Genomic DNA, 27,731 nt, shown 5'->3' with positions numbered 1-27,731 from the left:
CCTATACCCCTTGTAGTGGAAGTGAGATGTCTTAACCACTGAACTGCCAGAGAAGTCCCTGACATTATCAGTGTTTTTGTTTTTTGTTTTTGCCATCCTAGTAGATGTATAGTGGTATTTTACTGTGGGTATCATATACATTTTCTAATGACTAGTGATTTTAAGCATGCTTTCATAAATTTATTTTCCATTTGAATATTTTCTTGGGTGAAATGTCTGTTCAGATCTTTTGTCCAGTTTTAAATTGGGCAGTTTGTTTTTTTATTGAGTTATGAGGGTTCTTTATATATTCTGGATGCAAGTCCTTTGTCATATATGTGATTTTCAGATATTTTCTTCCTATCTGTAGCTTATCCTTTTTATTCTCTTAACAATGTCTTTCACAGAGCAAAAATGTTTAATGATGATGAGGTCCAATTTACTTTTTATCTTATGAATCTGATTTTGGTGTCATATCTAAGAATTCTTTGTGTAACCCCAGGTCAAAGATTTTCCCGTATGTTTTTTTACTGCAAGTTTTATTTGTTGTTGTTGTTCAGTCTCTAAGTCATGTGTGACTCTTTGCGACCCCATGGACTGCAGCACTCCAGGCTTCCCTGTCTTTGACTATCTCCCAGTGTGCTCAAATTCATGTCCATTGAGTCGGTGATGCCATCCAAACATCTCAACCTCTGTCCCCCCTTCTCCTTTTGCCTTTCATCTTTCCCAGCATCAGGGTCTTTTCCAATGAGTCATCTCTTCGTGTCAGGTGGCCAAGGTAATGGAGCTTCAGCTTCAGCATCAGTCCTTCCAGTGAATATTCAGGGTTGATTTCCTTTAGGATTGACTGGTTTGATCTCCTTGCAGTCCAAGGGACTCTCAAGAGTCTTCTCCAGCACCACAATTTAGAAGCATCAGTTCTTTGGCACTCAGCCTTCTTTATGGTCCAACTCTCACATCCATACATGACTACTGGAGAAACCATAGCTTTGACTACACAGACCTTTGTTGGCAAAGTAATGTCTCTGCTTTTTAAGATGCTGTCTAGGTTTGTCATAGCTTTCCTTCCAAGGAGCAAGCTTCTTTTAATTTCATGGGTGCAGTCACCAATCCATAGTGATTTTGGAAGTTTTATATTGTTAGGTTTTATATGTAGTTCTAGATCCATATCATATTAATTTTTGTGCAGGTCGTGATGTCTGGTTTGAGATTCATTTTTTTTGGCAAATGGATATCTGATTATTCTAGCACACTTTTTTGGAAAGATTATAATCTTCTCTTTGATTACCTTTAAGGTGCTGAAAGTTTTAATTCAAGAAATTATGCTATAATTTTCTCTAATAATAATTATACATATTTAGTTGTCTGCTTATTATTTGTATTTTCATCACCTATTTCAAATTTTCCAGAGAGGGTTCTAAAGTTTGCAAAGATTTCTCAAAGCAAAATCACCTCTCTGGATTTTGTTTCTCTACCCATCAAATGGGGGGGAGGCGGGAATCAGATAATCCTATTTCAAAGTCATCTAGCTTTGACACTATTTAGTATTGTTAGAAACTCAAAAGGTTAGAAACCATGAATCAGGGGCAGGTCTCTGATACTTGATAACTGTCATTGATTGCTGCAGCACCTGTTTGCTTTGAATTGTTTTAGTAATGGTGACACATGCTCAAAATATGGCAGGGATCCCGATTTCATGACTCATTAACATGGTACAGAAGAATTTTCAGTGCCAGCAGAATGCTTTGTTTTTTGTTTCAACAGCTGGACCAAGCGGCGCTGTCCCTAGCCGTGAGGGAAGACTACCTTGATAACAGCACAGAAGCCAAGTCTGTAAGTTTTCCTCAATCAACTCTGCATCTTGTCAGACATTGTGAGGTTCATAAGTTGTTCTAAAATCCCTAACTCTTTACTCGAATGGAGCAGTGTGGGTGTTTGACGACCATATTCCCAATGTAGGAAGCAAAGGCCTTTTCTTTGGGCAGATAAATGGCCCTCCCTGTTTTCTGGAAGTCTGGAAATGAAGGCTGAGCACTCTCTGTGCTCAGTGTCCTTATAGGTGAGCGGGGAAGACAGCACACCAAATGTGGTACCCAAGGAGTGGTCTTGCAGCCAGCCCTCAGAAGTATGGACAGCTCTCAGTATATTGCAGAAGTGTGGGAATGGACACCCAGTTGACCAGCGGGTCCCAAATTGCATTGCTTAAGAATCACCTCAGAAGCTTCTATTATGTTGATTTTTGGGCCTCAGCCATGGAAAGTCAGATTTAGTAGACTTGAAGTGGGGCCTAGGAATCTGTTTTTTTTTTAATTGGTGCCCTAGGTTAACATAAGGTTAATGAGAACCAGATGGGATCAATCCGCTCAAACTTCTTGCTTTGGCTTGGAAACCTAGTCATTTCCTGGAGATTGGATTAGAGCTGGCTTATTCCTGACACTTTGAATTCATTTTGGAACCTTTGTTGAACTTCCAAGGGAGCCTCAGGCCTGGGGGACCCTTGACCAGGGAGGCTCGGGTTTCTGGCCTGGCCTGAGAATGCAGGGACTTTGATGGGGGAAGTGCTGGCTCTCATGGAGTCCCTGCTCCTTTGCTGATAGGAAAGCCTGTATTTAGAAGGCTCTGAAGGGCAGGAACCTCAGCGACTTTCTGGCTGAGGACACTCATCAAAAAAGGTTGGCAAGTTTTCCTTCTTGAAATTGGACAGAATGAACTTTTACCAGTCTGGAGGCACTTCTGTTTCTACTTGGGTCACCATCTGATATGCAGCCATGCTTGAAATGTTGTCCCCGCCCTGTAACCAGTCAGTCTTGTAGACTCTGCCTTCAAAATATCTCTTCCCCCCTGGTGCCTCCTTTGTCTCCCTACTGCCCTAGGGCAGATCTTTGTTGAGTCTCCTTTTAACTATTCCCTCCTCCCCTTCATTCCATTAGCTCCTTAGCACCACTTGGCAAGCTCTCAAAGTACATCTCCCAGTGTGCTTTTGCTCACAAGTTAGACTCTGTATTCCTTAGAGGGAGTTCAAGGCCTCTTTACAACCTAGTCCCAAACCACCTTTGCTGTCTCACCTATCTTTATTCTTCCCCCAACAAAGGCAGCTCGCACACCTCTCAGAAGGATGCCCCTGCTCCTGAGTCTGTCCCCTTTAAAAAATTCTTTCCCTGATTTCTTGAGGCTAGAATTCTCTAGTTCTTGAGTTTCCAAGCACTTAGCAGCTTTATTAAAGACTTTATTTTGGTGTTGCTAGTGTTATAGTTAGTAATGACGTGTTTATCTCCCTCACAGGATCACACACTGGGAACTAGACTTAAGCATTATTTAATTTTTCATCTGTACTTCCCCCGTGTGCACAGAAGGCCTAGCAAGACATCTTGCATATGTGTTGGTCGAATAAATATTTTTGGAATTTAACTGAAAATTGTGAAACATTTCTAATTATGACTATCTGTGAGGCTTGCTTACTGATTCAACAAATATTTATTAAGGGCCTGCTATATGCCAAGGTCTTGGAGTCATAAGCATTATAAGAATAGCTTTGCAGAATCAAGGTGTATATTAGGGAATCTTATTCCCATAGCAAAACTATGAAACAGTTTAATACCTGGTGTATTGAGTTCTTAAAATGTACCTGAAAGGAGAAGGGACCTACCCCAACCCCCTGACACACACACACACGATTCCTCAACTCCCACAAAGTAAGGTCTTCCTCTCCAATAGTGTGTGAATAGTCTGAAAATGGGTTCCTGAACATGCAGCAAGGAACTTCTGCATTTTCTCAGTTTCTCTTCATCATTCTTCTCATCTTTCCTTTCCTTTCTCCCTGAGCTAGTGAGAAGAACGTGGTAAAAACACTGCAAAATGGAAAAAAAAAACATTCAATTGCTGGTCTTTTTAGTGTGGAGATGGGTAAATTGAGCTGGAAGAAAATAAATCACAGCTCCCACTAGTCTTCATGGATCATGCCTCCTGCTCTTAGCAACCAGTTCTTTCCCATTATTTTATTAATATTAAAGCCTCACTTGCCTGGAAAGAGGAGTCTGGTCTCATTTGTAGATGTTTCATATATCCTTAATATTACCAGTTGCCAGAAAACAAATTCTCTTGATTCTTGGTGGCCGGACATTTCTATCTGTCATGGAAACAGTACCCAAGTAGCCGTCATTCTTCTTTGTCCCAAAATGGTAGATGAGTGGTTGGTATTGCATAATGTTCATACCATACTTTGAGTACAGAGTGAAAATGATGGGCATTTATTTCCACCTGCTGTTTCTGCTCCTCTGTGTTCCTCAAACATACTTCCCTAATAGACTCTTGTCATGGTCCCTTGCTTCTTTATCTCTTACAGTATCGGGATGCCCTTTACAAGTTCATGGTGGATACCGCTGTGCTTTTGGGAGCTAATAGCTCCCGAGCAGAGCATGACATGAAGTCGGTGCTTAGGTTGGAAATTAAGATAGCTGAGGTAAGTCTTGATCTAAAATCTTTTTCTTTTCCTTCTGCTTATTTTAAAGGTGATATATCTTGCATGAGAATATATATAAAAATAAAAAATCATTCTGTGGCATTGTCCTTTGGGTCCAAGATAGAACTCATAGCATCCTGCTTTGGGAAGTAGCAGAAAGAAAAACCGTAACAGATAGAAGAGCTCTTCTTCCGCCTCTGCTTGAAGCCCAGTCAGCATCCACATGCTCCTCAGCGGTGGACAAAGAAAGCAGCAGGGAGAGGCTTTCTCTGTTTTCCCAGGGAAATGCCTGTTTGGCCTCAACTAAATAATATGCATTTGATAAATCCGTATGAAATTGGCTTAAGTGGAAGGTTATTTTTAATCTAGTTTACTCTTGACACCATTCCGATGCAGAATCAGTCTCATCTAAGACTGAGGCTTTGGGAAGTCTAGCCACATAATTTGATGTAGAAAGTGTATAGGGCAAGCTGGTAAGCATGTATTAGTTCTTATACCCAACCCTGGTTTTCATTCTTTTCTTGCCCCACTTTCATGAATGTCATTGTGTCATATGCTGTGTTCTGTGTAAGTCACCTTTTAAATTCTTTCAGGCTCATGGTGGAGACAAAAAGACCTAAGAACAAACTTGAGGGAGACTAATGAGAAATCCTACATGGTTAGCTTTGTTCAAAGAATTAACTTTTCTAGAAGAACCAAAGTATAAAATCTTTATACGTCCTCAGGACCGGACGGAACAGATATGATGAAATCTGCTTGGGGAGATACACTGTAGTGAAAAAAAAATACTTTTATTAAGAAGAGACTGTGTATTTGTTGGTGAAGTGAAGTGAAGTGAAGTGAAGTGAAGTCGCTCAGTCGTGTCCTACTCTTTGTGACCCCATGGGCTGTAGCCTACCAGGATCCTCAGTCCATGGGATTTTCCAGTCAAGAATACTGGAGTGGGTTGCCATTTCCTTCTCCAGGGGATCTTCCCGACCCAGGGATCGAACCCAGGTCTCCCGCATTGTAGGCAGACGCTTTACTGTCTGAGCTACCAGGGAATCCCTGTATTTGTTGGTAGTCTTTTATAATAGAAGTTGATAAAAATCTTGAAGTGCTTAGGAGTCCAAGCGCTGTTTGGTTTTGTGTTTGGCGAGGTGTGGTGGGGTGGCAAGGTGGGAGCAGGCTGATGGATAGGGTCTGGAGGAGTCAGCCTCTTGGCTGGCGTGGTGTACATGTGTGTCTTTCTCCAGACCCCCTAGTTGCAGCACATACAGTTCCTTCCTCTGTGTCACCTTTGAAGATAGCAAAGACTGCTGCAGATGTTCTGGAGTCAAAGACTGGGCCTCTCCGCCGTGTCTAGAGGCCATCTGGATTCTCTTCCCAGGCAAATCGGAGACCCAGAAACCTCATTTGGACTGAAGCTCCGATACAGCGGGAAAGGCCTTGCCCTGAGCCAGGGATCTGAACCAAAAAGGGAACTCAAAACAGCTGGGCCGAGGCAAGACTGGGAATGGTCAAGAGGCTAAATGAAGTGACAAATCCGTGGGGTGGAGGAAGGAGCTGGCAGAGAGCTGAAAACAGCTTTAAGGCCAAAGGGCTCCAACCTGGGCCCATGAGTCTGAGTAGAGCGAGGAAGAGTGTGGACATTCTCTGAAGCAGTGATTGAAATGGAGGCAGGAGGTTGCCTGTGAGCTACAGGAAGTCTCTCCCATGGATAGTGAGGAGGGAGAAGCTGAGGGCACTGAAGAGAAGAGGAGGCAGATGTCTGCCACTCAGCCTTCTGTGATTTTAGCTTGACAAATCCATGGCGCTTGGGTTTTTTTGCCAACTGATAATACTTGTCTCTGTATCTTACATCCCAGGTCACTAGGGACCTTCAGAACTAGTGTACATCATCCCAGGCAGACATCTAAAGCTGGGGAGATAGGACAACTTCACAAACCCCCCCAGAAGTCCTTGTAAACACAGCCATAGAAGTGTGCATTCAGCTAATCACAACTAGAGAGATGTATGCCTAAGGGGAGGTCTTGTTGATGGCATGGCCCTTGGGATTGGAGCCAAGTGGAGTTTAATTGGAAAGACTTGCAACAGAAAATGGATCACAAGCAAAGTCTTGACTTATGGCCCAAACCATGAGGGTAGTGATGGTGGACAGGAGTGCAAGGGTAGGAGAGTCCTGTGTGAGTTGGAAGGTGACAAGTTTAATGCAGGGGAATCAGATGATGGAGGGCCTTAAGGCAAAATCATGATGTGTTGAGCAGTATGAGGAGCTACTGCCTGTCTGCAGAAGTGATTAAGATGGCCCTTGAGGAAGATGATCATTGCTGCTCCTCTCAGATTAAATATGGCAGAGCCTAGAACCTTCGATTTGATGTTGCCAAAATTACTAGGAGCACAAGTGCTGGGAATGGAAGGAGTGTGAAGGGTCAGGGCTGGGGAAGCAGGTGTGGAAATATGTCTGGGTGGTAACTGATCCCATATGCCTAGCAGTGGGGCCAGGGAAATCTCCAGGCCAGAGAAACCAGAGGGGAGAAGGGAAGTGAGGGATGGAACTGTTGACAGAACGATCACTGGTGGCAGTGCTGTTCAGATAGTCTAATGCTCTTAGTGAGAGCGTTCCCCTGGGAATGAAGGGGTGGTCTGTAGTTTATGAACTGGAGAGGTTCTTACCTGGATACTACAGGTGGACTGGATGTTTGTCTCAAATCACCCAATCTTAGCGTGGCCATCTACCCCAAGCCAGTAGTAGATTTCGTCCATCCACATGAAAAGTTAGGGAGGGATTCGAGTAGTTATTTTTGTACCAAGTCCAATGTTTCACACTGAACAGGAAAGGAAAGTTTCTTTTTATTTTCTTAATCCTGCCTAAAGTGATTTTTTCCCCTCCTCTCTCCCAGGTTCGGCACCACACCAGAATCTTGAAAAAGTTTATGATACTATACAGATGTTTTGGCACATGTAGGAAGTAGTTATGCAGTTAGAAATGGTTTGTTTGAAAAAAATAACCAAAGTCTCTTTCCACCAGATAATGATTCCGCATGAAAACCGAACCAGTGAGGCCATGTACAACAAAATGAACATCTCCCAGCTGAGTGCTATGATTCCCCAGGTTAGTGAAAGCAATCCAGGAAATTGTATCTCAACTGGTCATTTGACAAGCAATTCTATCTCACCTGTGTGTGAAATTTTGCCTCATAAAAGCTACCATTGATCTTCTTGCTCATCGCCATCTCTGTCAGTCATCACATAAAATATCCCTTGTCTATGCATTGGGATTCTGTCTGCTCTGTGGAACAGAAAACTTTTCCAAGAGTGGCCTAAAAACTTAAAGCCTATTTCCTTTTATAGACAAAAGTCTAGACATAGGTTGCTGTTGGTGTTGGTTTAGCTGTTGCCCAACATTGTCAAAGATCCAAGTTCTTTCTTTCCACTCCACTCTTTTTAGCGTGTTGGCTTTTTGACTGCATATTTGATGACTCAGGGTTGTAAGGTGGCTGCCGTAGCTGCGTATGTCACATCTGTCCTCAGAGCAGGAAGAAGGGGCAAGCCCCAGTATGGGCCATGTTTAACCCTTCTACCAGGAAAAACCAAAGCCTTTCCATGTGTCATCCCTTTATTTCTTACTGAGTAAAACTGGGGCATGCGGGACTCCCTTCTTACAGGGTAGGCTGGGCAAGTGAGTGACTGGCTTTCCATTTCACTAGTGGAGGCAGGCAGGGGAGCAAGGAAAAGGAAAAACCTGGAAAGGCCTTTCCAGGTAGCCAGTTCAAGATGCCAAGACAGTGATGCTACGAAGGGGAGACACGTGTTACTCTGTGTTGTTGTTTGTTTCCCTCTGTGTAAGAAAGGCTGTGCCAGAGGGAGAACCAGAAATGTCATGGGGCATCTGTGTCTATGGGGACAGGAGAGTGAATGAGCACGGAATGGGGCCAAGTGCAGGGAGAAGGGAGGTGAGTGCTACTGCAAGAGGGATGGAGAGAGAGAGAGCAGGAGCGAAGGTGGGAGGAGGAGAGGGGAGGATGAGAGTGCAGGAAGGGCTAGGGACGTGAGTGCATGTGCTGCTGGGTGAGTATGTGTGCACATGTGTGGTCCATACAGAGGTGGCACAGAACACATGTTCCATTTATGATTCAGTCAGCAAGTCTGGTCTGGGTGGCAGTGATCAGGCATTTATCTTCTAGATTTGAGCAGTTGCATATTTATTGGTCTGAGATCACAAGCCATGGATTACATTCTACTGACTCTGGTTGCCTCTCTCCTTGATTGTTCCCCAGCAAAGTTTCTCTCACTGTGTTTTTTTTTCTTTCTCTCCTCAGTTTGACTGGCTGAGCTACATCAAGAAGGTCATCGATGTCAGACTCTACCCTGAACTGAAAGACATTGGCCCCTCAGAGAACGTGGTGGTCCGTGTCCCTCAATACTTTAAGGATTTGTTTAGGATATTAGGCTCTGAGAGGAAGAAGTAAGAGCTTTCTTGTGCATTTTACTGTGACTTTTATTTTTCCTTTGAAATTATAAGATCATCCCCCTCGTGTCCTTTGAAAACTGTTTTTTAGAGAAAGTTACATCAAAAAAGTCTTGGGAACATCTTTAAATCTTATCAAATTCAATATAAGTAAAATTGGATTTCATCCTTTCTCCTCAAAACTGTAACTTTCAACAAGTAAATATCAGGAGTTGTTTTATAGCTAATGACTTGATATATTAAAATCCTAGAACCACCACTGTAGCAAAAGATGGAAAAAATATAAAATATACTGAGTTTTGACATTAAAAAAAAAAAAAGTCTTGGGGAAACGTGTGGTGTCCTTTGTGACAAACGAGCCGAGACCATCATCTGGTGTAGTTTATTTACTACGATGACAACAAATATGCAGTGTTTTTGCCCCTGATTTCCTATCTTTCTCCATATTCCCTCTGATAACCTAAATTGTTTATTAGTTTTGGAAACTAGTTATATAGTGATGTTATTTTTTGAGACTTCTATATGAACATCTTTGTTTTCTCCTAGTTCATTCTTGATCTTTGGCTGTTTTTTCCTTCCTTCTTCTCTTAAGCCAATAAGTCACTTTGTGTCAATAAACCAAAGTACCAATACTGAAAAGACTTAAGACCACTCAGAAAGCTGTAGAAAAATTAGACTGGTGAAAGAATGTCAGGGACTGTCGGGTTTTTCTTTTTTTAAACAATATTTTGGAATTTGTTGCTTTGTTCCTTTGGCACTACAAAGCAAGGAAATTCTAAAAATGTCCAGGAAAGATAATTTTTTAATTGACGTATAGTTGATTTACATTGTTGTGTTAATTGCAGCTGTACACCAAAGTGATTCCGTTCTATCTATATGTACATTTTTTAATATTCTTTTTCATTGTTGTTCATCATAGGATATGGACTATAGTTCTCTGTGCTGTACATAGGACCTTGTTGTTTCTCCATTCCATATATAAAAGCTTACATCTGCTCACTGCAGCCTCCGACTCCATCTCTCCCCCAACCCCTTCCCCCTTGACAACCATTAGGCTGTTCTCTATGTCCGTGATTCTATTTTTATTTCATAGATAGTTTCATTTGTGTCATATTTTAGATCAGGAAAGAGAATTTTGAATCCTCATGAAGCCATTCAGATTTGACTACAGAAAATGAAGCACAGGAAGGTCAAATAGTTCACAATCACAGTTTAATAGGTTAATTGCTGGACCATGATTAAAATCATATTTTCTTTTAAAAAATATTTGTTTGACTGTGTCAGTTTGACTGTGTTAGTTGCAGCATGTGGGATCTAGTTTCCTGACCAGAGATCAAACCCAGACCCCCAACATTCAGAGCATGGCGTCTTAGCCATTGGACCACCAGGGAAGTCCCCCAAATCACACTTACTTATTTGGACTTAGACAAGGTTATGTTGCCAGGAATTATGTGAAAAAAAAAAAAGAGGCACCTGGAGAAGTCCTGGGAATAAAATTTATCATCCATCCCTACCTATGAAAACATTTAGACACTTTTGAAGAGCTCTTCTCTTTGAGGTACTATTTTCTTATAATAAAAACAATGTGTTGTTCATTGAAGAAAGCATACAGAAAAGTAAGCATACAGAAAAGGGAGAGTAGAAATAATAAATTCATTTCAGATTCTGTGTGGGGTGAAACCTTGATATCCCAAGTGTAATCTGTGGATCGGTAATGCCAACAGCATCACCTTGGGCCTCCGGTAAAAATACAGATTCCAGCAGTCCTCTTCTATAGATCTGGAGCAAGGCCTATAAATCTGTATTTTAACAAGCACCCTAGGAATCTTATGATTAGTTTTTTGGGGAGATTCACTGCTTTAGAAACTTTTTCATGTGTGCTTCCTAGCTCTGAAATTTTGTAAAATATGACCCAAATGATTTTGTACTCCTATGCCATTGAGTTACTCAACACTTTTTTAACTGTGGTGGTAATTTCTGTTGAAAGATGGAGTTTCCATGCTATGTATACATTCTCCAGAACTTAGTGAGTTGGTTTCTTCCAGTGTCTTGTGTTATCTTCAGTTGTAAATTAGTAGGTAATTTTTGAAAATTTACTAATTTTATTTCCACAAAAGCCTAATTGACAACCAGGGAATAATAGATTGGGCCTTGGTGTACTGTATTAGATAATCTCTCTGGTGGTGATTACGCTTTAGAAATGCAGGATCTGACATGACAAAAGGAGCCAAGAAAGACCATGACTGAAGGGAGATTTTAATCTGGTTCTTATCAAAATGATAGCTTAGATGTAAGCATAGTGAACCACAGTGGAAGAAATGTAAATAGAAAAATTAACTGCAGACATTATGTCCATAACATAAGATGATCTGCAGATATTTTGAAACTTCCAAATCTCTGTCACATCTTTTACTCTTTAGCAACCGATTCATCAAAAACAACTTGTATTGTGTGTATGTTTATGAGATTTCAAAACACTGTATGCTTCTTGAGAATTTTGATAACACTTTATTTGCATAGCACAGTAAGTTTTTTTAAAGACCACTTTTATTTATTTTTAAAGTACTTTATTTATCTATTATTTATTTATTTTTGACTGTGTTAGGTCCTTCATTGTTTTGGATGGGGTTTATTTGCAGCAAGCAGGGGCTACCCTTCATTGTATTATGTGATCTCATTGTGGTGTCTTCTCTTGTTGTGGAGAACTGGCTCTAGAGTGCACAGGCTTCAGTAGTTGTGGCACATGGGCTTAGTTGTTCCACAGCATGTGGGATTTTCCCAGACCAGAGATTGAACCCATGTCCCCTTGTCCCCTGCATTGGCAGGCAGATTCTTATCCACTTCACCACCAGGGAAATCCCCACAGTAAGTTTTTTAGATTGCTAATCATCTTTGATCCTCTCCTTGGGTTGTAGCACAAGAGTGCTCAAGGAAATGTGCCCCTGGGTCCCCATAGTTACTTTATTAGTCAGGACATACCAGTCACTGTAATAAGCACCTCTGCACTTATTGGTTTGTAACATGACGATTGTACCCTGCGCTCCTGGAATGTCCGGCTTGGCTGTCCCTGTCAGGCAGCTTTCCTCCAAGTAGGGACTTGGGAACTCAGACTTCTTCCATCTTGTGGTTCTGCCTTCATCTGGCTCTTTGGAATCTTCTCCATTCAGCTGATGGATGGGGAAAGAGAGCAGAGGATTGCATAGGCAGTTTTATGGGAAGGCTTTGAAGTGGTATGTGTCCACTCTGTTGACCAGAACTCAGTCCCATGACCAATTTAACTGCAAGAGAAGCTGGGAAATATAGTCTAGCATTGTGCCCAAGACTGAAATATCAAAGAAATTATCTAATTTTCTGGTTTGCTCCTCTCCCTCACCCCCATGAAACAGTGAGCATTTGATGGTGGACACTCCTGTAATTGTTTTTATAACATCATGGCCTAGTATGGTACTTCTCACATAGAAGATTCTTCCTAAAAATTTCTAGAAGTTAGCCAGATGGCCCCATGACCACTATCTGGGAGGTGACATAGAAGCAGGACTCCAAAGGATAAGGAGGAGTTTTCCAGGTAGGGGAGAGTGGAAAAGGAGGATGTTGAGCATGTTGGGTGATGGGACTAACATTAACCTGGACATTGTCTTTGAGGGGTTTCTGGACCTTCCTAGCAGTCCAGTGATTAAGACTCTGCTCTTCCACTGCAGAAGGCGTGGGCGTGATCCCAGGTCAGGGAACTAAGGCTCCACATGCTGTGCAGCACGGCCAAAAAAAGAGAGAGAGAAAAAAGAGGCAACAGTTTCTGATTCAGTAGATCTTGGGGAAGGCCAAGGTGATGCTGATGCTGCATACCTCTGGGCAGCCTCTAGGGTTTAGGAAGATCTCTTCAGCTTTGAGAACCTTTGAGAGGTACCTGTTTGGCTTACCTCAGGTGGTTTGGCTTAGAGAAGCAAATGCAAGTTGTGGAATCTGAAGATCCAAATGTTAGTCCTAGATTTGACACATGCTTAGAAGTCCTTTGACCTCAGATCTTTGTTTTATTTGTCTCAAAATTGGAATAATAATAACCATCCCATAGCATTGTCATGAGGCTCAGAGAAGATCTTTGTGATCTCTTAAATGCAATACAGTACAAATGTAAGCTGTCACTAATTGACAACAAGGGTCAGAAAAATCTTTAAAAAAAATCTTCCTCGTCAGAGGCTTTGGGAAGTGATTTCACGTTGCTCTCTTTGTGGTGGATTCTTTCTCTCTCGAGGCTCTGTTTTCCTCTACTTTATTGATTGCCATTTTGGGGAAATTACCATACTGCTGAAAATGCCTTTTGAAAAGAGAAAGATATTATGTGTTATTTTTAAGGACTATTGCTGAATCTTCTTTTTGTTTGGTTTTTTGAGTGTTAAGTGGCAGTCATTCATTCATTCTGGTCAGATCTGTTCCTGGCGTGGTAATATTAGCACTCCAGAGCAGTGCTCCCCAGTGTTCTGTCAGCTTATTTATAATGCTGGAGCGGCTCATCAGTGCCATTGTCTCCCTGTGCGTGCTTCCCTGCTTCTGGCTTCTAGCTGTCAGAGGTCTTGTGCTGTGGACTTATAATGCCTTGCCTATGGAGGCCTCACACACTGTTCTTTCTTCATACCCACAGATTTTTGAAAAGTGCCTTTGTTGGAGGGTTTTGACTGGTCAGGAAATCTTTGTGGAACAAGAGGGGTTAATCTGTCCATGTGTGGCATGGGGAAAAGCAGAGGCTTTCGAGTCAGACATATCCTAGGCTTGTCTAGCCTTCTTTGCATTCCTTGTGGCATCTGGGAGGATACTTGGCCAACAGTAAGTGCTCAGTGAGCTCTTGGTGTCTTGCTCAGGATTAGGAATGTGAACTCAAAAGATCCAAAGGAATGACCTGAAACTACATGCTTATTACACCTGTTCTCCAACTTGGTTACACCCTGGACTGAGCTGGGGCGATTTAAAAATAATATTTGTCCTGGGTCTCAACCTAGAGACACTGATTGAATTGGTCTGGAGTGGCCTGGGCATCTGGCGATTGTAAGTTGGAGACCGACTGAGTATGAAAAGATCCTGAGGCATTACTTCATGGTTCTAGGTCTCAAGTTTCTTGTCATGTAAAATGCATATGAGGACATCTCTCCTGTAGCGGTGCTGTGGGAGTTAGAGGTAATACGAGATGCCTTAAGCAGTATGATTTCAAGGGAGCAGGAAAGGCGGAAAAATCTAATACCCCAACATATTTGCATCATGCTGTGTCTACTGCCACCATCAGGCCCCATCCTAACAGCTTCCCCAGTTAATCTGGTGCATCACAACCACCTTGAGGGAACAGCTTTTTAATTCATGTAAGCATATCTGCTCGCCACGGATCTCCTTTGAATCTGTACGTAGGGATCCAGCACAGCTCTCACACCCCAGAAGCAGTATTTTAAGGTTGAAGAGCCTACAGACCTTGCATTAGGGTTGGTCTCTGCCCTTTTGATATTCTAGATATTGGACTCTAGTTGCTGCCTGCATCTTCCCAGCTGTAGCTGGCCTTTATGCCCAGCTCTGTGAGTGATGAACTGGCTCATCATCCCCGCCCACACATAAGCTATTCCTCCATTATTTAGCCTCAGAGAGGCTAAATTCTTGCTCCAGAGTTTATATTCCCACTCCACACCCTGAAGCCTTCAGGCCTGGGGCCTGTCCCTCTCCTGAGGCCTACTCTCAGCCCTCAGTTTGAGGCAGGCACTCTCCCAGCCAACTCTCTGGCATGCAGTTGTGGGTGCTAGGGTCTGCCACATCATTGCTATGTGCTTGCCTGTTTCCCCTGCTCAGCTGAAAGCTCCAGGGGATCAGGGACTACAGCTTCCTCGCCATTCCGTCTGCCAGCACCTAGAACTATTTGTATCAGGTGTTCATTCATTCAGAATGAGCGAATGAAGGAAGGATCCCTTATGTACTTACCATGTATCCCATTCGATGGAAAAACCTATTTCTATGAGCAAGCTGAAATCTGAAGTCCCATATCCCCGAGCTAGACTTTTAAATTCTCTGAATGTAGGCGTGAGTTCCTATTTCTTTGCATTCCTTGTGGCATCTGCGAGGATACTTGGCCAACAATAAGGGCTCAATGAGCACTTGTCTTGCTCAGAATTAGGGATGTGAACTCAAAAGATCCAAAGAAATGACCTGAAACTACATGCTTATTATAGTGCCTCAGAAGAGCAAGGACAAGGGCTAGACTTTGCTGATGAGAGTGGCAGTCTCTGAGGGGAAGTGTGCATATAATTCAACAAGATCCACGGGGCCTGAGAAGAAATGTTTTTTAAATTTTTTGAAAAAAGTTTATTTATTTGGTTCTGCTGGGTCTTCATGGCTGCACGGGCTTTTCTCTAGTTGCAGCAAGTGAGGGCTACTCTCTAGTTGTGGTGCACAGACTTTTCTTTGTGGTGGCTTCTCTTATTGTGGAGCACAGGCTCTAGGGCACATGGGCTTCAGTCGCTGCGGCCCACGGGCTCAGTAGTTGTGGCTCCTGGGCTCTAGAGCATAGGCTCAATACTTGTGGCACACAGGCGTGGTTGCCCCATGGCATGTGAGATCTTCCCAGATCAGGGATCAAACCTGTGTCTCATGCATTGGCAGACAGATTCTTTACCACCGAGCCACCAGGGAACTCCAAGGAAAGAATTTTAGGACTTCTATGTATCATTCTTTCTATTGAAAAAATAGCTAGGCTCTATTAGTTTTGCTGTATAGATAGCCATGAACCCTTCATTTCATCTATATGCCACATACGAGAGTGGGCAGTGTTACCTTCACTGATTAGTTTTTATTCCGTATATTGAAAATAATCTCAAATCATTTACATATACCTTTATATTTATGAATTTTACTATTGGTGTAATCCTCACAAAATGAGCAACTGATTTAAAAAATTCTTGTAGAGAAACAGGAATTGAAACTATTATTAATAATATAAGCACAAAGTGAATGGGAAGAAAATGTCAGAAGCGGCCCTTCTCCCACTCTAGTTATGCCATCTTGGTTGGCCAGATGACAAGATAAAAACAGTGGTGTTCTAACAAGATCTGGGAAGGATATGGTCGCAATATTTTGAAATAGTTAAGATGACTATATGGGATGCTGATTTACATTGACTGTTGTTGTATTAACCTAATCCTATATGGATAATGTGTATTGAAGAATTAACTAAAGGTGTTTGAAGGATTAATTAAGGACTTTGGAAAACATCTTTATTTCATTTTCTCTTTCAAAATTTCTATTTCTATATTTGTTAAAGACATTCCTGATATGTTAGTCCATTAATATATCTCTATATAAATTAAAATAGCTATACATATGTTGGGTGTATACACTGAAATAGATTTAGTTGCTAAGAGTGAATGTCCACTGAGTTAGGATGCCATGCAAATGAGAGTGTGGGTTATTCTTGATTGGCCAGTTACCATCATCATGTCACACTGCTCTCACATGGCTGGCTGACCCCAAGAGCCATCTCAAGAATGTGTGTTATTAGTCACCATGGTAATGGCACAGCTGGGAGGGGATGGGTCATTAAAAATTCATCATCACTATTGAGTTGGAAATTAACTCAGATCACACATACTTTTGAGGTCAAGGTGCCTTTTGCTTACAGGAAAAGGCAGCAATTAAGGAAATGCAATGGATTTTTAAAAACATGTGTTGTGGATGTTATGAGTGTATGGGGTTGTTTATGTGTTTGGAAGTGAACAACAATAAGAAAACCTGAAATTTATTCTGTCAAACATTTTGTTAGTTATTTTAACTTGACAATAACCCTGTAAGGTAGAGGTCATCCTCATTATATGACAAAGAAAGATGAACTTATATTATATGAACATATATATTATATGACAAAGAAAGATGAACTTGACAATTACCCTGTAAGGTAGAGGTCATCCTCATTATATGACAAAGAAAGATGAACTTAAGTGACTTGCCCAAACTCCCACTCTAGTAGGTATCCAACCAGGGTGCATATCTAGATAATTGGCATTAGCCAGTATATTGCATTTTGTTTCCAAAAGGTAAGAATCCATCTGCATTTTGTCAAGTCACCTAATAATTGGAAGGTATCGACAATTTCTAGGCATGAAAGCATGGATAACATTGGACTCCATGTTGTGAGTCGGAAAGCAAAATGTTCATGCTGAGACCTGGGGCGAGAATTTTCATATCATCTGTCTGCGTTAGGTGGTGAAAAGCAAGCCATTTTTGGTTGAGCTTATTGACATTGTATCATCTGATGTCATTTCTCAAGTGAAAGTTCCGCAGTTTTGTATGAGCAAAAGGTCCCTCCGTGGAGCTTTGCCAACAGATTTTCCCAAGGTGTTCTGCAGAGTATCAGATATCAAGCTTAGTACAATAAATGCATTCTCTTTCTGTTAACAGGACCATTGCCAACTATTTGGTGTGGAGGATGGTTTATTCCAGAATTCCGAACTTAAGCAGGCGCTTTCAGTATAGGTGGCTGGAGTTCTCACGGGTAAGTTTTAAGAAGATTGCAGTGTTACATCACTGGACAACTTTACATGCCAGAACAGTCTGTATATTAACTAATCCAATAGAAACCATCTTTAGGGATTGGGCAGAGGGAATTTTACAGCTTAAGTTCTACTTTTTGGGGGCTTTATTTCTTTTTATTGAGGTAAACCTTACATACAGTAAAGTATATTCAAGCTCTTCTTTGATGAAGGTGTGTAAAGATATTTAGGGCAATACTTGAGACCATCACGTTTTCACCCTCCCCTTCTTACCAATTTATTCCCCTTTCCCCCAGTGTTTTTAAGTGGGACACTATAATTATAATTTTAATATTTCTTAGTGATATATTTGTAACTATCTTTCATTTTCAGTATTCTCAATATTCAAAATATGCATGCTATATGTATTAGATGGTAAAGTTTCATCTTTAATTTAGGGATAGTGTTTTGTCTCTAACTCTAGCTTGATCTTCAGTCTTTTTTTGCCTTTTATTTCTTTTTCATTAGTGTTGGTCTTCTTAATTCAATCTAATTTATCCTAATTCTACTAGGCCAAAGAGGCCTAAATTTAGTCTCCTCTGAGTTGTGGTTCAACTGCCTAAAATGCTTTTCTTTTCCCCCTCCTCATCCAGCCCTGTGATCTCTGCTCCTCTCCCATACTTGTTCTCTTTAACTTACATAAGTGTCACTCTTAGTTTCAGAGGCTTTTCTGAGTAATTCTCTTACCAATACAGACTTAAGGGTTTTGTGGCTCTTTTTTTTTTTTAACATTTTAGGAATTTTGGGACCTTAACAAATATTTTAAGTTAATTTTCTCTTAATTTATAGTTAAGTAATGGAAAATTTTGTAAGCTCTAATTTCATTTAATAGGCATTTTAATTATTAGGGAAAAGTGGAGAAGCTCTTGAGTAGTAGCACAATTATTTTGGATACATTTTGGCCCTTGAAGTCACTAGGGTACTGAACTTGATAGAAAATATCATAAAACAACTATATTTATTGAGGTCATATCAAAGGGTTAAGCTGTAAAACTAGTAGATTATATATATGTGTCTGTGTGTATTTTTAACTTCCATGGATCACATAAAAGATGGTCCCCAGCTGCTTTCCACCCCCACTGTGAAGAAAATAAGAGACAGAGGTGTAAGAAGTAGTGTGTGAAAATTTGAGGTTAGGTATGAAGGGATGTTTCTTAAGCATAAAGTGCTAAATATAATACTGAATTGCCAAAGAAAGTTGTAGGATCTCTTTCTCTAGAAGTTTTAAAAATAGATTCATTCCTTACCTCGAAGAGTGGTTATGTTATCAGAAAGTAGAGGAAGAATAGATAAACTTCAGTGTTAATCACATTTGCTCTGTACCTACAACCGGGGTCTAATATCATTCACTGGATGATATTAGCCAGCCACCGTTCTCAGAGCCTCCCCTTGCTGTCTACCTTTATTTTGCATTTTGAGCACTCCAAACTCCCAACCCACAGGGGCAGCTTAAATGATATTTATTTCTTTGTCTTCAACCCCGAAGAGTAAGCCTTTGAGCCTTCCAAGTCCTGCTTTGGACCTTCCTTACTTGTTTGTAAATGTTTTCTTATAATGGTTTAATTGGGACAGATGAGAAAAACACATCTATTTTTTACTTGGTTACCAGTGTGTTCTGTTATGACACAATGTAAATATGCCTCTTGGGTTGTTCATGGTGGGCATGGTGGTCTGTCATGTGAGTGTACTTTCCAGAGCAAGGTAGCCTTTCCTTGGAGTGGGAGGACTTTGATCACCCATTGATTTTAAACCTTTCTTGATAGGACTTTAGTTCTCAGAATGTATTAACTACCATCTGGACACTTGGACAGTATCCTTTCACGTCCCTGCCAACTGCAAAAAAACTATGCTATTGTCCACATCCTTTGTTCAGTGGGAAAATTGGAAGGAAAGGAGGGATACATTATTATCCTCTCTTAAAATATTTTCTCTTAGTTTTACATATAATGAGACAAGCAGAATATTTTTCTTCATTCGATTTTACCTTTGGTTTATTATCTGACACATGTATATGGGTTGCGGCATGTAGTGTTTTGTAGACTGTATCCTTCAGGTTGTTTGACCATTTTTTCAGCCATTGGTTTTATCCAAGTGAAGCTCAATCTGGTTCGATTATCTCCCACAGGTAATCCAGGGGACCACAACTTTGTTGCCTCAGTGGGACAAATGTGTGAACTTTATTGAAAGTACCCTCCCTTATGTTGTTGGAAAAATGTTTGTGGATGTACACTTCCAGGAAGACAAGAAGGAAATGGTAAGTGCTGCCCCCCAGCTGATGAAAACAATGGCAGTTAACCAGATCTGAGATAGATAATATGGTCAGCAGGCCAATATCAGCCTTCTAGCTCTTAAAGTGATGAATCTAGATAACAGTTTTGCTTCAAAGAGGAATTCTTGCAGTACCATATTAATTCAAAACTCAAATGTATAATGTTATCATGAAAATTTAGAAATGAGAAAACAGCATGAAATCATGCCATATAGAGTCAGAATTTCTCCTGTAGAAATTAAATGTGTTCAGTCAATGCTTAGTAAAAAAGAGGGCCTGGATAATTTTGGGATTAGATATTTGAACCATTGTAATTACAGAAGATAGAGATATTCCATCAGATTTCTTTGTTTTAAAGGTTAGGAAGCTGGAGACCCAGTGATGAAATGATTTGTAATATATTTAACAGCTTTTCTTTTATGCCAGTTATACTTACTTGTTTTCTTCAAAATAAACAACTTAAAAAAATTGAAGTATAGTTGATTTACAGTGTTGTGTTAGTTTCTGGTATATAGCAAAATGACTTAGTTATGTTTCTAATAGTTGTATATATACTATAATGTGACAATTAGCAATGTCAAACATCTTTTCATGTGCCTATTGGCCATCTGTGGAGAAATGCATATTTAGGTCTTCTGCCCATTGTTTGATTGGGTTGAAAAGAAACAATTTTTAAAAATCTATTTGTTTTTAATTGAAGGATAATTGCTTTACAGTATTGCATTGGTTTCTACCAAACATCAACATGAATCAGCCATAGGTTTACCCATGTCCCCTCCCACTTGAACATCCCTCCCCCATCCCTCCCCAACCCACCCCTCTAAACAAACAATTGAAGTAATAGTTGCTTTACAAAGTTGTGTTAGTTTCAGATATACAGCAAAGTGATTGTTATACATACATATATATCTATTCTTTTCCATCATATGTTATTATAAGATACTGAGTATAATTCCCTGTGCTATACAGTAAGACCTTGTTGTTTATCTATTTTATATATATAGTAGTATGTATTTGTTAATCCCAAACTTCTAATTTATCCCTCCCCTCTTCCCCCTTTGGCAAATATAAATTTGTTTTCTATGTATGTGAGTCTATTTCTGTTTTATAAAATAAGTTCATTTGTATCATTTTTTTTGAGATTCTACGTTTAAGTGATATTGTATGGTATTTGTTTTTCTCTGTCTGACTTACTTCACTTAGTATGATAATCTCTAGGTCCTGTCCATGTTGCTGCAAATGGAATTATTTCACTCTTTTTTATGCTTGAGTAATATTCCATTCTGTGTGTGTGTGTGTGTGTGTGTGTGTGTGTATGTAATATGTATATATATCACACCTTCTTTATCCATTCATCTGTTGATGGACAGTAAGGTTGCTTCCATGTCTTGGCTATTGTAAATAATGCTGCTGTGAACAATGGGGTGCATGCATTTTTTTGAATTAGAGTTTTTTTGGATAAATGCCCAGGAGTAGGATTGCTGGATCATATGATAGTTCTATTTTAGTTTTTTAAGAAGCCTCCCTAATGTTTTCCATAGTGGCTGTACTATTTTTTTCCATTCCCACCAACAGTGTAAGAGGGTTCTCTTTTCTTCACACTCTCTCATGTTTAGCAACTATTAAGTGGCTTAGAAATAGAAATACAATGCAGGGACTCCCCCCCCCCGCCCCGCCTTTTCCTTTCACTATCATCTAAAAACTAAAGAGATGTGACATTTGTTTCACAGAAAACACTGTCAGGTTTTTTTCATAAGCTTAAAAAGAAATCTTTTTATTTTGTGAATTTCTAAACATATGTGCAAAGAACATTGTAATCAACTTCCATGTACCCATGATCTGTGGCTATTTGTTGTAGTGGTGTTAATGACCCATCCAGATGAATCCACTAATAAAGGCTGAGGTTTAATTTCACTCATTTACTGAACAAATATATGTTGAATATCTGTTATATACCAGGCATTGTTATAGGCGCTTTTTGAGGCAGCAGAGAACAAAGATCCCTGACCTCACTGAGATGACAAAAAAAAAAAAAAATCAAAACAGTTGTATTCATTATGATAAAGACTCTGGAAAAGAGAAGAATGAGATTCGGGTAAAGACAAATCAGGAGTGCTGGAAGGTGTGAGTGTGTGGGGAGGGTTGTAGGATTAAATGAGATGGTCAAAGAAAGCCTTACTGTGAAGATGACATTTGATAAAGATTTGAAGGGGGTGAGAGAATCAGATACGGCAGTTATCTGGAGGAAGAGTCTTCTAAGCAGATGGAACAGCTAGTGCAAAATCCCTGAGGCAGGGATGTGCCTGGAGTGCTCAAGGGAGAGCAGGGAGGTCCCTGTGGCTGGAGCTGGGTGAGTGGGGGTGAGAGAAGCAGATGCTACGGTCAGAGCAATAGCAGGGCTGACGTGGTTTTAGAAGACTTGTAGGCTTTGATGCTGGGTGGAGTGGGGAGCTATTGCAGGCTTTTTAGCAGAGGCCTGTTGTGACTTGACTTATGTTGAGAGGCTCACCCTGGCCGCTGTGCTGTGAAGAGATTGTAGCAGGTCAAGAATAGAAGCAGGGAGGCCAATTAGGAGACTGTCAGAGGGACCAGGCCAGAGGTGATGGTGGCTTGGACCAGGCGGTAGCCGTGGACGTTGTGAGAAGGCGTGGTATTCTGAATACATTCTGAAGGGTAGAACCAACACAATTTGCTGATAGATTTATTGAGGGATCTGAGAGCCAGAGCTCTGAGTCTGATTAAGTGGCAATACAGAGTTGCTGTTAACTGAGAAGAGGAGTGCTGGGGGGAGGATCGAGTTTAGAAGGGACGATCAGGGGTTCAGTTTGGGCCCTGTTGAATTTGAGATGTTATCAGACTTCCCGGTGGAGATGTCAAAGGGGCAGTGGAGGAAGTACAATGGAGTTTAGGACAGAGGTTGAGGTGGAAGATTGGAGGAGAGGGAAGGTATGAAATCGTTGTCCAGGGGAGTGGAGCACTGAGTAAACTGAGGGAATGTAGTCCGGGTGCCTGGAGGCTGTAATGGTTTGGGTGAGGTTGGAGGTCATGAATTTTAGTTTTATTTTTCGCCATGCCACAAGGCTTGTGGGATCTTTTTTCCCTAACCAGGGATCGAACCCAGGCCCTTGGCAGTGAAAATGCAGAGTACTAACAACTGGACCACCAGAGAATTCCCTGGAGGCCATGAATTTTAAAAAGTCTACTCATTTTGGCTGTATGTTTTCCATCGTTTCAGTAGCATTGGAGGAGAAGGTCCATTTTGAATTAGAAATGGAAATTTATCTAGTTTTTTTTTTTGGTGTGCATTCTCTTTATGAAGAATTATATTTTACAAATGGCATGAAGCAGAGTGTCTAGGAATGATTAGGTAGGGGAAGACAAATAACGTTTTCTCTACTCTTCTAGGTTCTTGGCTGAGACTCTCCTGTAATACAAGATTAATAGGAGAAAAACTAACAAGTTTAATAACATGTGTATTTCCTATACTCAGGACAACTGAGTAACTTCCAGAAATGGCTGAAGCTACCACCTTAAATTCCAAGTCGAGCTAAAGATGAAATAAGATGTTGAGCAAAGGGAGAAGCCAATTATAGGTTACCAGGCAAAATGCAGTAATTAAGGATGGTTGTTACACAGATTTAAGTTCTTAACTTCTCCATTGGTAAGAGTTTCTAGAGATTTAGTCACCCTCCGTACAGAAACGGAGGCCCCTTTACAATGGTGATTACCCTTATAAAGGTTAACTTCTCTCACAAAAGAGTGACTTCTCTGCTTTCAGGAAAATTCCTGTGTCTGCAGCCTCTCAAAAAAATAATCAGCCCCAAATAATCAATATGCCAAAGGGACATATTTTCTCTCTGTATGCTCAGTCATGTCTGACTCTTTGCAACCCCATGGACTGTAGCCTGCCAAGCTCCTCTGTCATTAGAATTTTCCAGGCAAGAATACTGGAGTGGTTTGCCATTTCCTTTTCCAGGGATCATCCCGACCCAGGGGTCGAACCCATGTCTTCTGCATTAGCAGGCGGATTCTTTACCACTGCATCACCTGGGAAGCATTTTTGGGATGGTATATTTTGCTCTCCCTCACTAATAACAATCTGTTATGGTCAATCAGATTTGAATATAAGCACCTTGAATGCAAGTGATCATTAAACACTGGATTTAAAGGCAAAGAAAGTTAAAACTCTTGATAAGTCATGATAATTCAACTAGTTGGTATTACGTGTCGATGTGTATTACAACTATGTATTATGTGCTGAAGTTTGCTTTGGAATGCCATACATCTAAGTACATTTACTTAGGGTTTTTTTTTTCCTGTCTTTGATACTTGGGAGAATTTAATGCCAAATTTGAGACTTTATATTTGAACCTGAAAGTACTCTTCTTGAAAAGAATTCCACTGAAGAATTAATGTCGTTTCAAAATATTCAATATTCCCATTGTGTTTTCTTTCACTCCTTGGTAAGAGTAAATGGATTGAGAATTTATCAGATAATCACAGTGGTAACATTATAAGCCCTGGAAAGGATATAAAAACAATTAAGGGATAGTGGAGGTGTTTTTATATAACAGGATTTTTTTTTGGCAGTAGAAGAATTTTAAGTAATATGAAAAGTATGTGGATTAATTTGTTTTTCTCAGTTTGGGTGTGAAAGTCCCTTTTTCTTGTCAGCATGTGACCTTTTAAAATAAAGTTGATTTTGGCACTCCCCCCGATGTTGTGGTGTACGTGGGATGAGGAGGTAGTGTGATCGTTACACAGATACTCATCTATTTTACATAAAATTATTTGCTGCTCTTAAGCAGAAGCTGTTTGCTTCAGGGAATATTTAAGTTCAGAACTTATAAGAGAAATATCTGGCTTTTTTTTTTTTTTTTTTTTTTAATATCTGGCTTTTTATAGCCATGTTGCAGGGCTCTCGTCCAAGAACCACCTGGAACCATTGATTTACTTGAAAAACATTCTTTATTATTAGCTACAGTGCAAAGAGAAAAACAGAAAGATCCCCATTGGGAAAATTCCAGAGATACTAACTCAGAGGGAGGGCTGCCATTGTTTTTTTTTTCCCCCAAAAACAATTGTTAAGCAAATGAATGCAGTCAGAAGGGTAAACTTCAGGTGCTTCTCAAACTTTAATGTGTACCAGAATCACTGGAGGATCTTGTGGGTTAAATGCAAAATCTCACTGCATTTTAACTGGGTCTGGGGTAGGATCCAAAAATTTGCATAACCAGCTCCCCAGTGATGTCGATACTGCTGGTCCCGGGGACCACACTTAGAGTAGCAAGGCCTTTGCATTATTTATTTGTTTGCAAACAGCACCAAAAAGCAGCCCTGGTGATTCATGTGAGCAGGGCAGGCATTTGACTCAGGACAGCAGTACATTGGTTACTAAAGCCTGTTACATTAGCACAAGTAACCACTTTGATTTCAGATCATGGAAAATTTCATTGATTTAAATTGGTTTAAATAGACTGTGCCAAACCCTGTGTGTGGGCCTCCAGGCTACTTTTTAGTTCTGCTTTTGTGGTGGTGGTGGTTGTTTTCCTCTGAGCTGTTTCAGTTTTTATTTGAAAACTGGTACCTGGGTTTCTCTAAGAGACTGTGTGCTTCTCCGCAGTATCTCTGTCTCTACAGCCTCTTAATGGCGGGTTGGCCCAACTGCCATTGGCCCAACTGGTTGGCACACTTTGTTCTAGAGAGGGTGGGAGGAGTAGTTCACTTTGAGGTTTCCTTTGTGGAGGAGAAAGCATCCTTTTTCCCTCCCCCAACCTACCTCTCTTCCTTTTAATTGGGGAGAACACACAATTTTATGTTACTGTTTCCTTGTGACTTCCCATATGCATGTGCACACAGCCACACACATATAGCTCATATTCATTCACTCACACCTAACTATGGGAGTTTTCAAAATTTAATTAGAAAGGGGAAGGATGGGATGTAGAAAAAGGAGAATCCTTTCACAGAAAGCCTCTTAAAGAGGCCACATGGAACAATCAGATACTATCTGAAAGAGCCTTTCAGATAATGAGACAGGGCCTTAATCCATGTGGGACTGGCTGCAAACGTTACTTAGACCACAGGGACAGGCCAGTGGCGTGAGAGTAGGGAGTTGTGGAACTCTTTGGACAGCGGCTGACTGTTACCTAAAGTGGCACTATCCAATATAACTTGATATGAGCCACATATGTCATTTTGTATTTTCTACTAGCCTTATTTAAAAAGTAAAAGGAAACAGATGAAATGAATTTTAATACTATATTTTGTTTAATCAAATATATCCAAAATATTATCATTTCAATTAGTCGTCAATAGAAAATTATTGATACAGTAGTTTTTATGCTTTATTTTATATTGTCTTTGAAACTGCATGCATGCTTCATATTTATAGCACATCTCAATTTGGACTATCCCTGTTTCAAGTGTTCACTTGCTGTATGTGGCTACCACCTTGGACTGTCCTTGTCTGAAGAATTGAAGAGGGATACTTTGAGATCAGCATGGCAGGGCTGAGTCCCTGGGTGAGTGGGTGCTAGTAGCCAGGACTGGGAAGGTAGAGTTGTCAGTGTCTGACCAACTGGGTTTCTCAGAGGGCTCTAATATTATGAGAGGGGAAGGACTCAAGTAGTCCCCACAAGGGATTCATGGTCTGGGAGTTGAAGTCAGGCTGCTACTTGCTGAGGCTGTTTCAGGTTCTCTGGGATACCAGCAAACAATCAACAAATTCCAAATTCTGCTCTGAAGTAAGCACCTTGGAGGCTTGGTTCTCATTGGCTCAGGGACCAGGTGGTGTCAAGTCTGCAAGTTAAAGGTGTTCAGTGCCCAAAAGTTGTAAAAGACTCAGTCAAGGCAAAAGTCAGGAGTTCCAAGCTCAAATCCCCTCAGAGCCAGTGAGGAACATTAAATAACGTACAGAACTAAAGCTGGCTGAGTGTCAGCAAAGGCTGGGGCAAGTGCAGTGAGGAGTGGCAATTGCCCCAGGTGAATCTGAGACACAGTACTGACGATCTGCAATGGCTGTGATAGTCAGGATTCACTTCAGGCTCTTTTCATGCAGGATGCCTGCTGAGGGTTGCTCGGCTTCTGCTTTTCTGAGAGAAGTCAGAAATATGGAGTTTTATGTGAAATATCCCACATTTTAAATCTGGGCAGTACTTTGGAGGCCAAACTGAATCTGTCCTTGGGATACCATCTTGTGCCTTGTACACTAACATTTATTCTCCAGTTTTCAGATCCCAAAGTCATGACCTTGTCTGTCAGAGAACTTCTTTAATTTTTTCAAGTTATTTAGAAGAAGATCATGCATAATTTAAAAATACAGCATATTAGCTATACATTTAACAAGTTGCTTTTGTGGAAAGTTATATGCAGAGTATGAAAGTGAAACTCTCTCAGAGAATCCATGATGTATTGTCACAGTCAGTAGAGATGATGCTCCTATCTTACCGTGACAAACCCTGATCCATAGGCTCATGACCTGAGTGACAGGTGAGAAGATTTAGAGGTATGTGTTTTTGTGGGAGGGTGGTCTAAAGTTGTTTGTTGTCTTCCATTTTTTTATTATTAATGATAATTTATTTCTATTATGTATGTGTAAATGCCCCAGATAGATATCGAAGTCCATGGCAGGCACACGAAGATCCCAGAGATGGCTATATAATGTTTTAAAAATCTGGTGATGATAAGAAAGTAGCTAACTTTTACTGAGATGTAGTTGGATATCTAGTATGTGTTCTAAGAGCTTTTGGTGTGTTAACTCATTTAGACCTCACAATAGTCCTATAATTGCTTTTACTGTCCTCATTTTCCAGATTAGGACACTGAAGCTCTGAGTTTAAGTGAATTCCCCAAGGTCATATAGCCTGAAAATGGTTAGGTGGAATTCAAGTTCAAACAATCTAGTTTGAAGTGGGTGTTCTATTCCCTTGCTTCTCTCTGAAAAACACTTGAATCTTCACCATTTTAAAGACTGGAATGAGGAGACCTGTCATAATGAAGAGACTTCTTAGTGGCTTGTCCTAT

The 27,731-nt window shown here is 40.6% G+C and overlaps 1 protein-coding gene across 2 annotated transcripts in view; it reads left to right on the top strand.

Moving 5' to 3' along the window:
- Positions 1-27,731, top strand: part of PHEX (phosphate regulating endopeptidase homolog X-linked) — a 197,236-nt gene that overhangs the window by 48,555 nt on the left and 120,950 nt on the right. For both annotated transcript variants that reach the window (XM_043897176.1, XM_043897175.1), the window contains exons 7-12: positions 1,744-1,812; positions 4,322-4,438; positions 7,449-7,532; positions 8,740-8,885; positions 17,307-17,400; positions 19,563-19,691. In XM_043897176.1, the coding sequence (XP_043753111.1) occupies positions 1,744-1,812; positions 4,322-4,438; positions 7,449-7,532; positions 8,740-8,885; positions 17,307-17,400; positions 19,563-19,691 (639 nt within the window). The remainder of the gene's footprint in view (positions 1-1,743; positions 1,813-4,321; positions 4,439-7,448; positions 7,533-8,739; positions 8,886-17,306; positions 17,401-19,562; positions 19,692-27,731) is intronic.

Source organism: Cervus elaphus, chromosome X (genome assembly GCF_910594005.1).
Source record: "Cervus elaphus chromosome X, mCerEla1.1, whole genome shotgun sequence".
Taxonomy (NCBI): domain Eukaryota; kingdom Metazoa; phylum Chordata; class Mammalia; order Artiodactyla; family Cervidae; genus Cervus; species Cervus elaphus.
The sequence above is the reverse complement of the archived record's forward strand: the minus strand, read 5'-3'. Positions and strand labels throughout refer to the sequence as shown.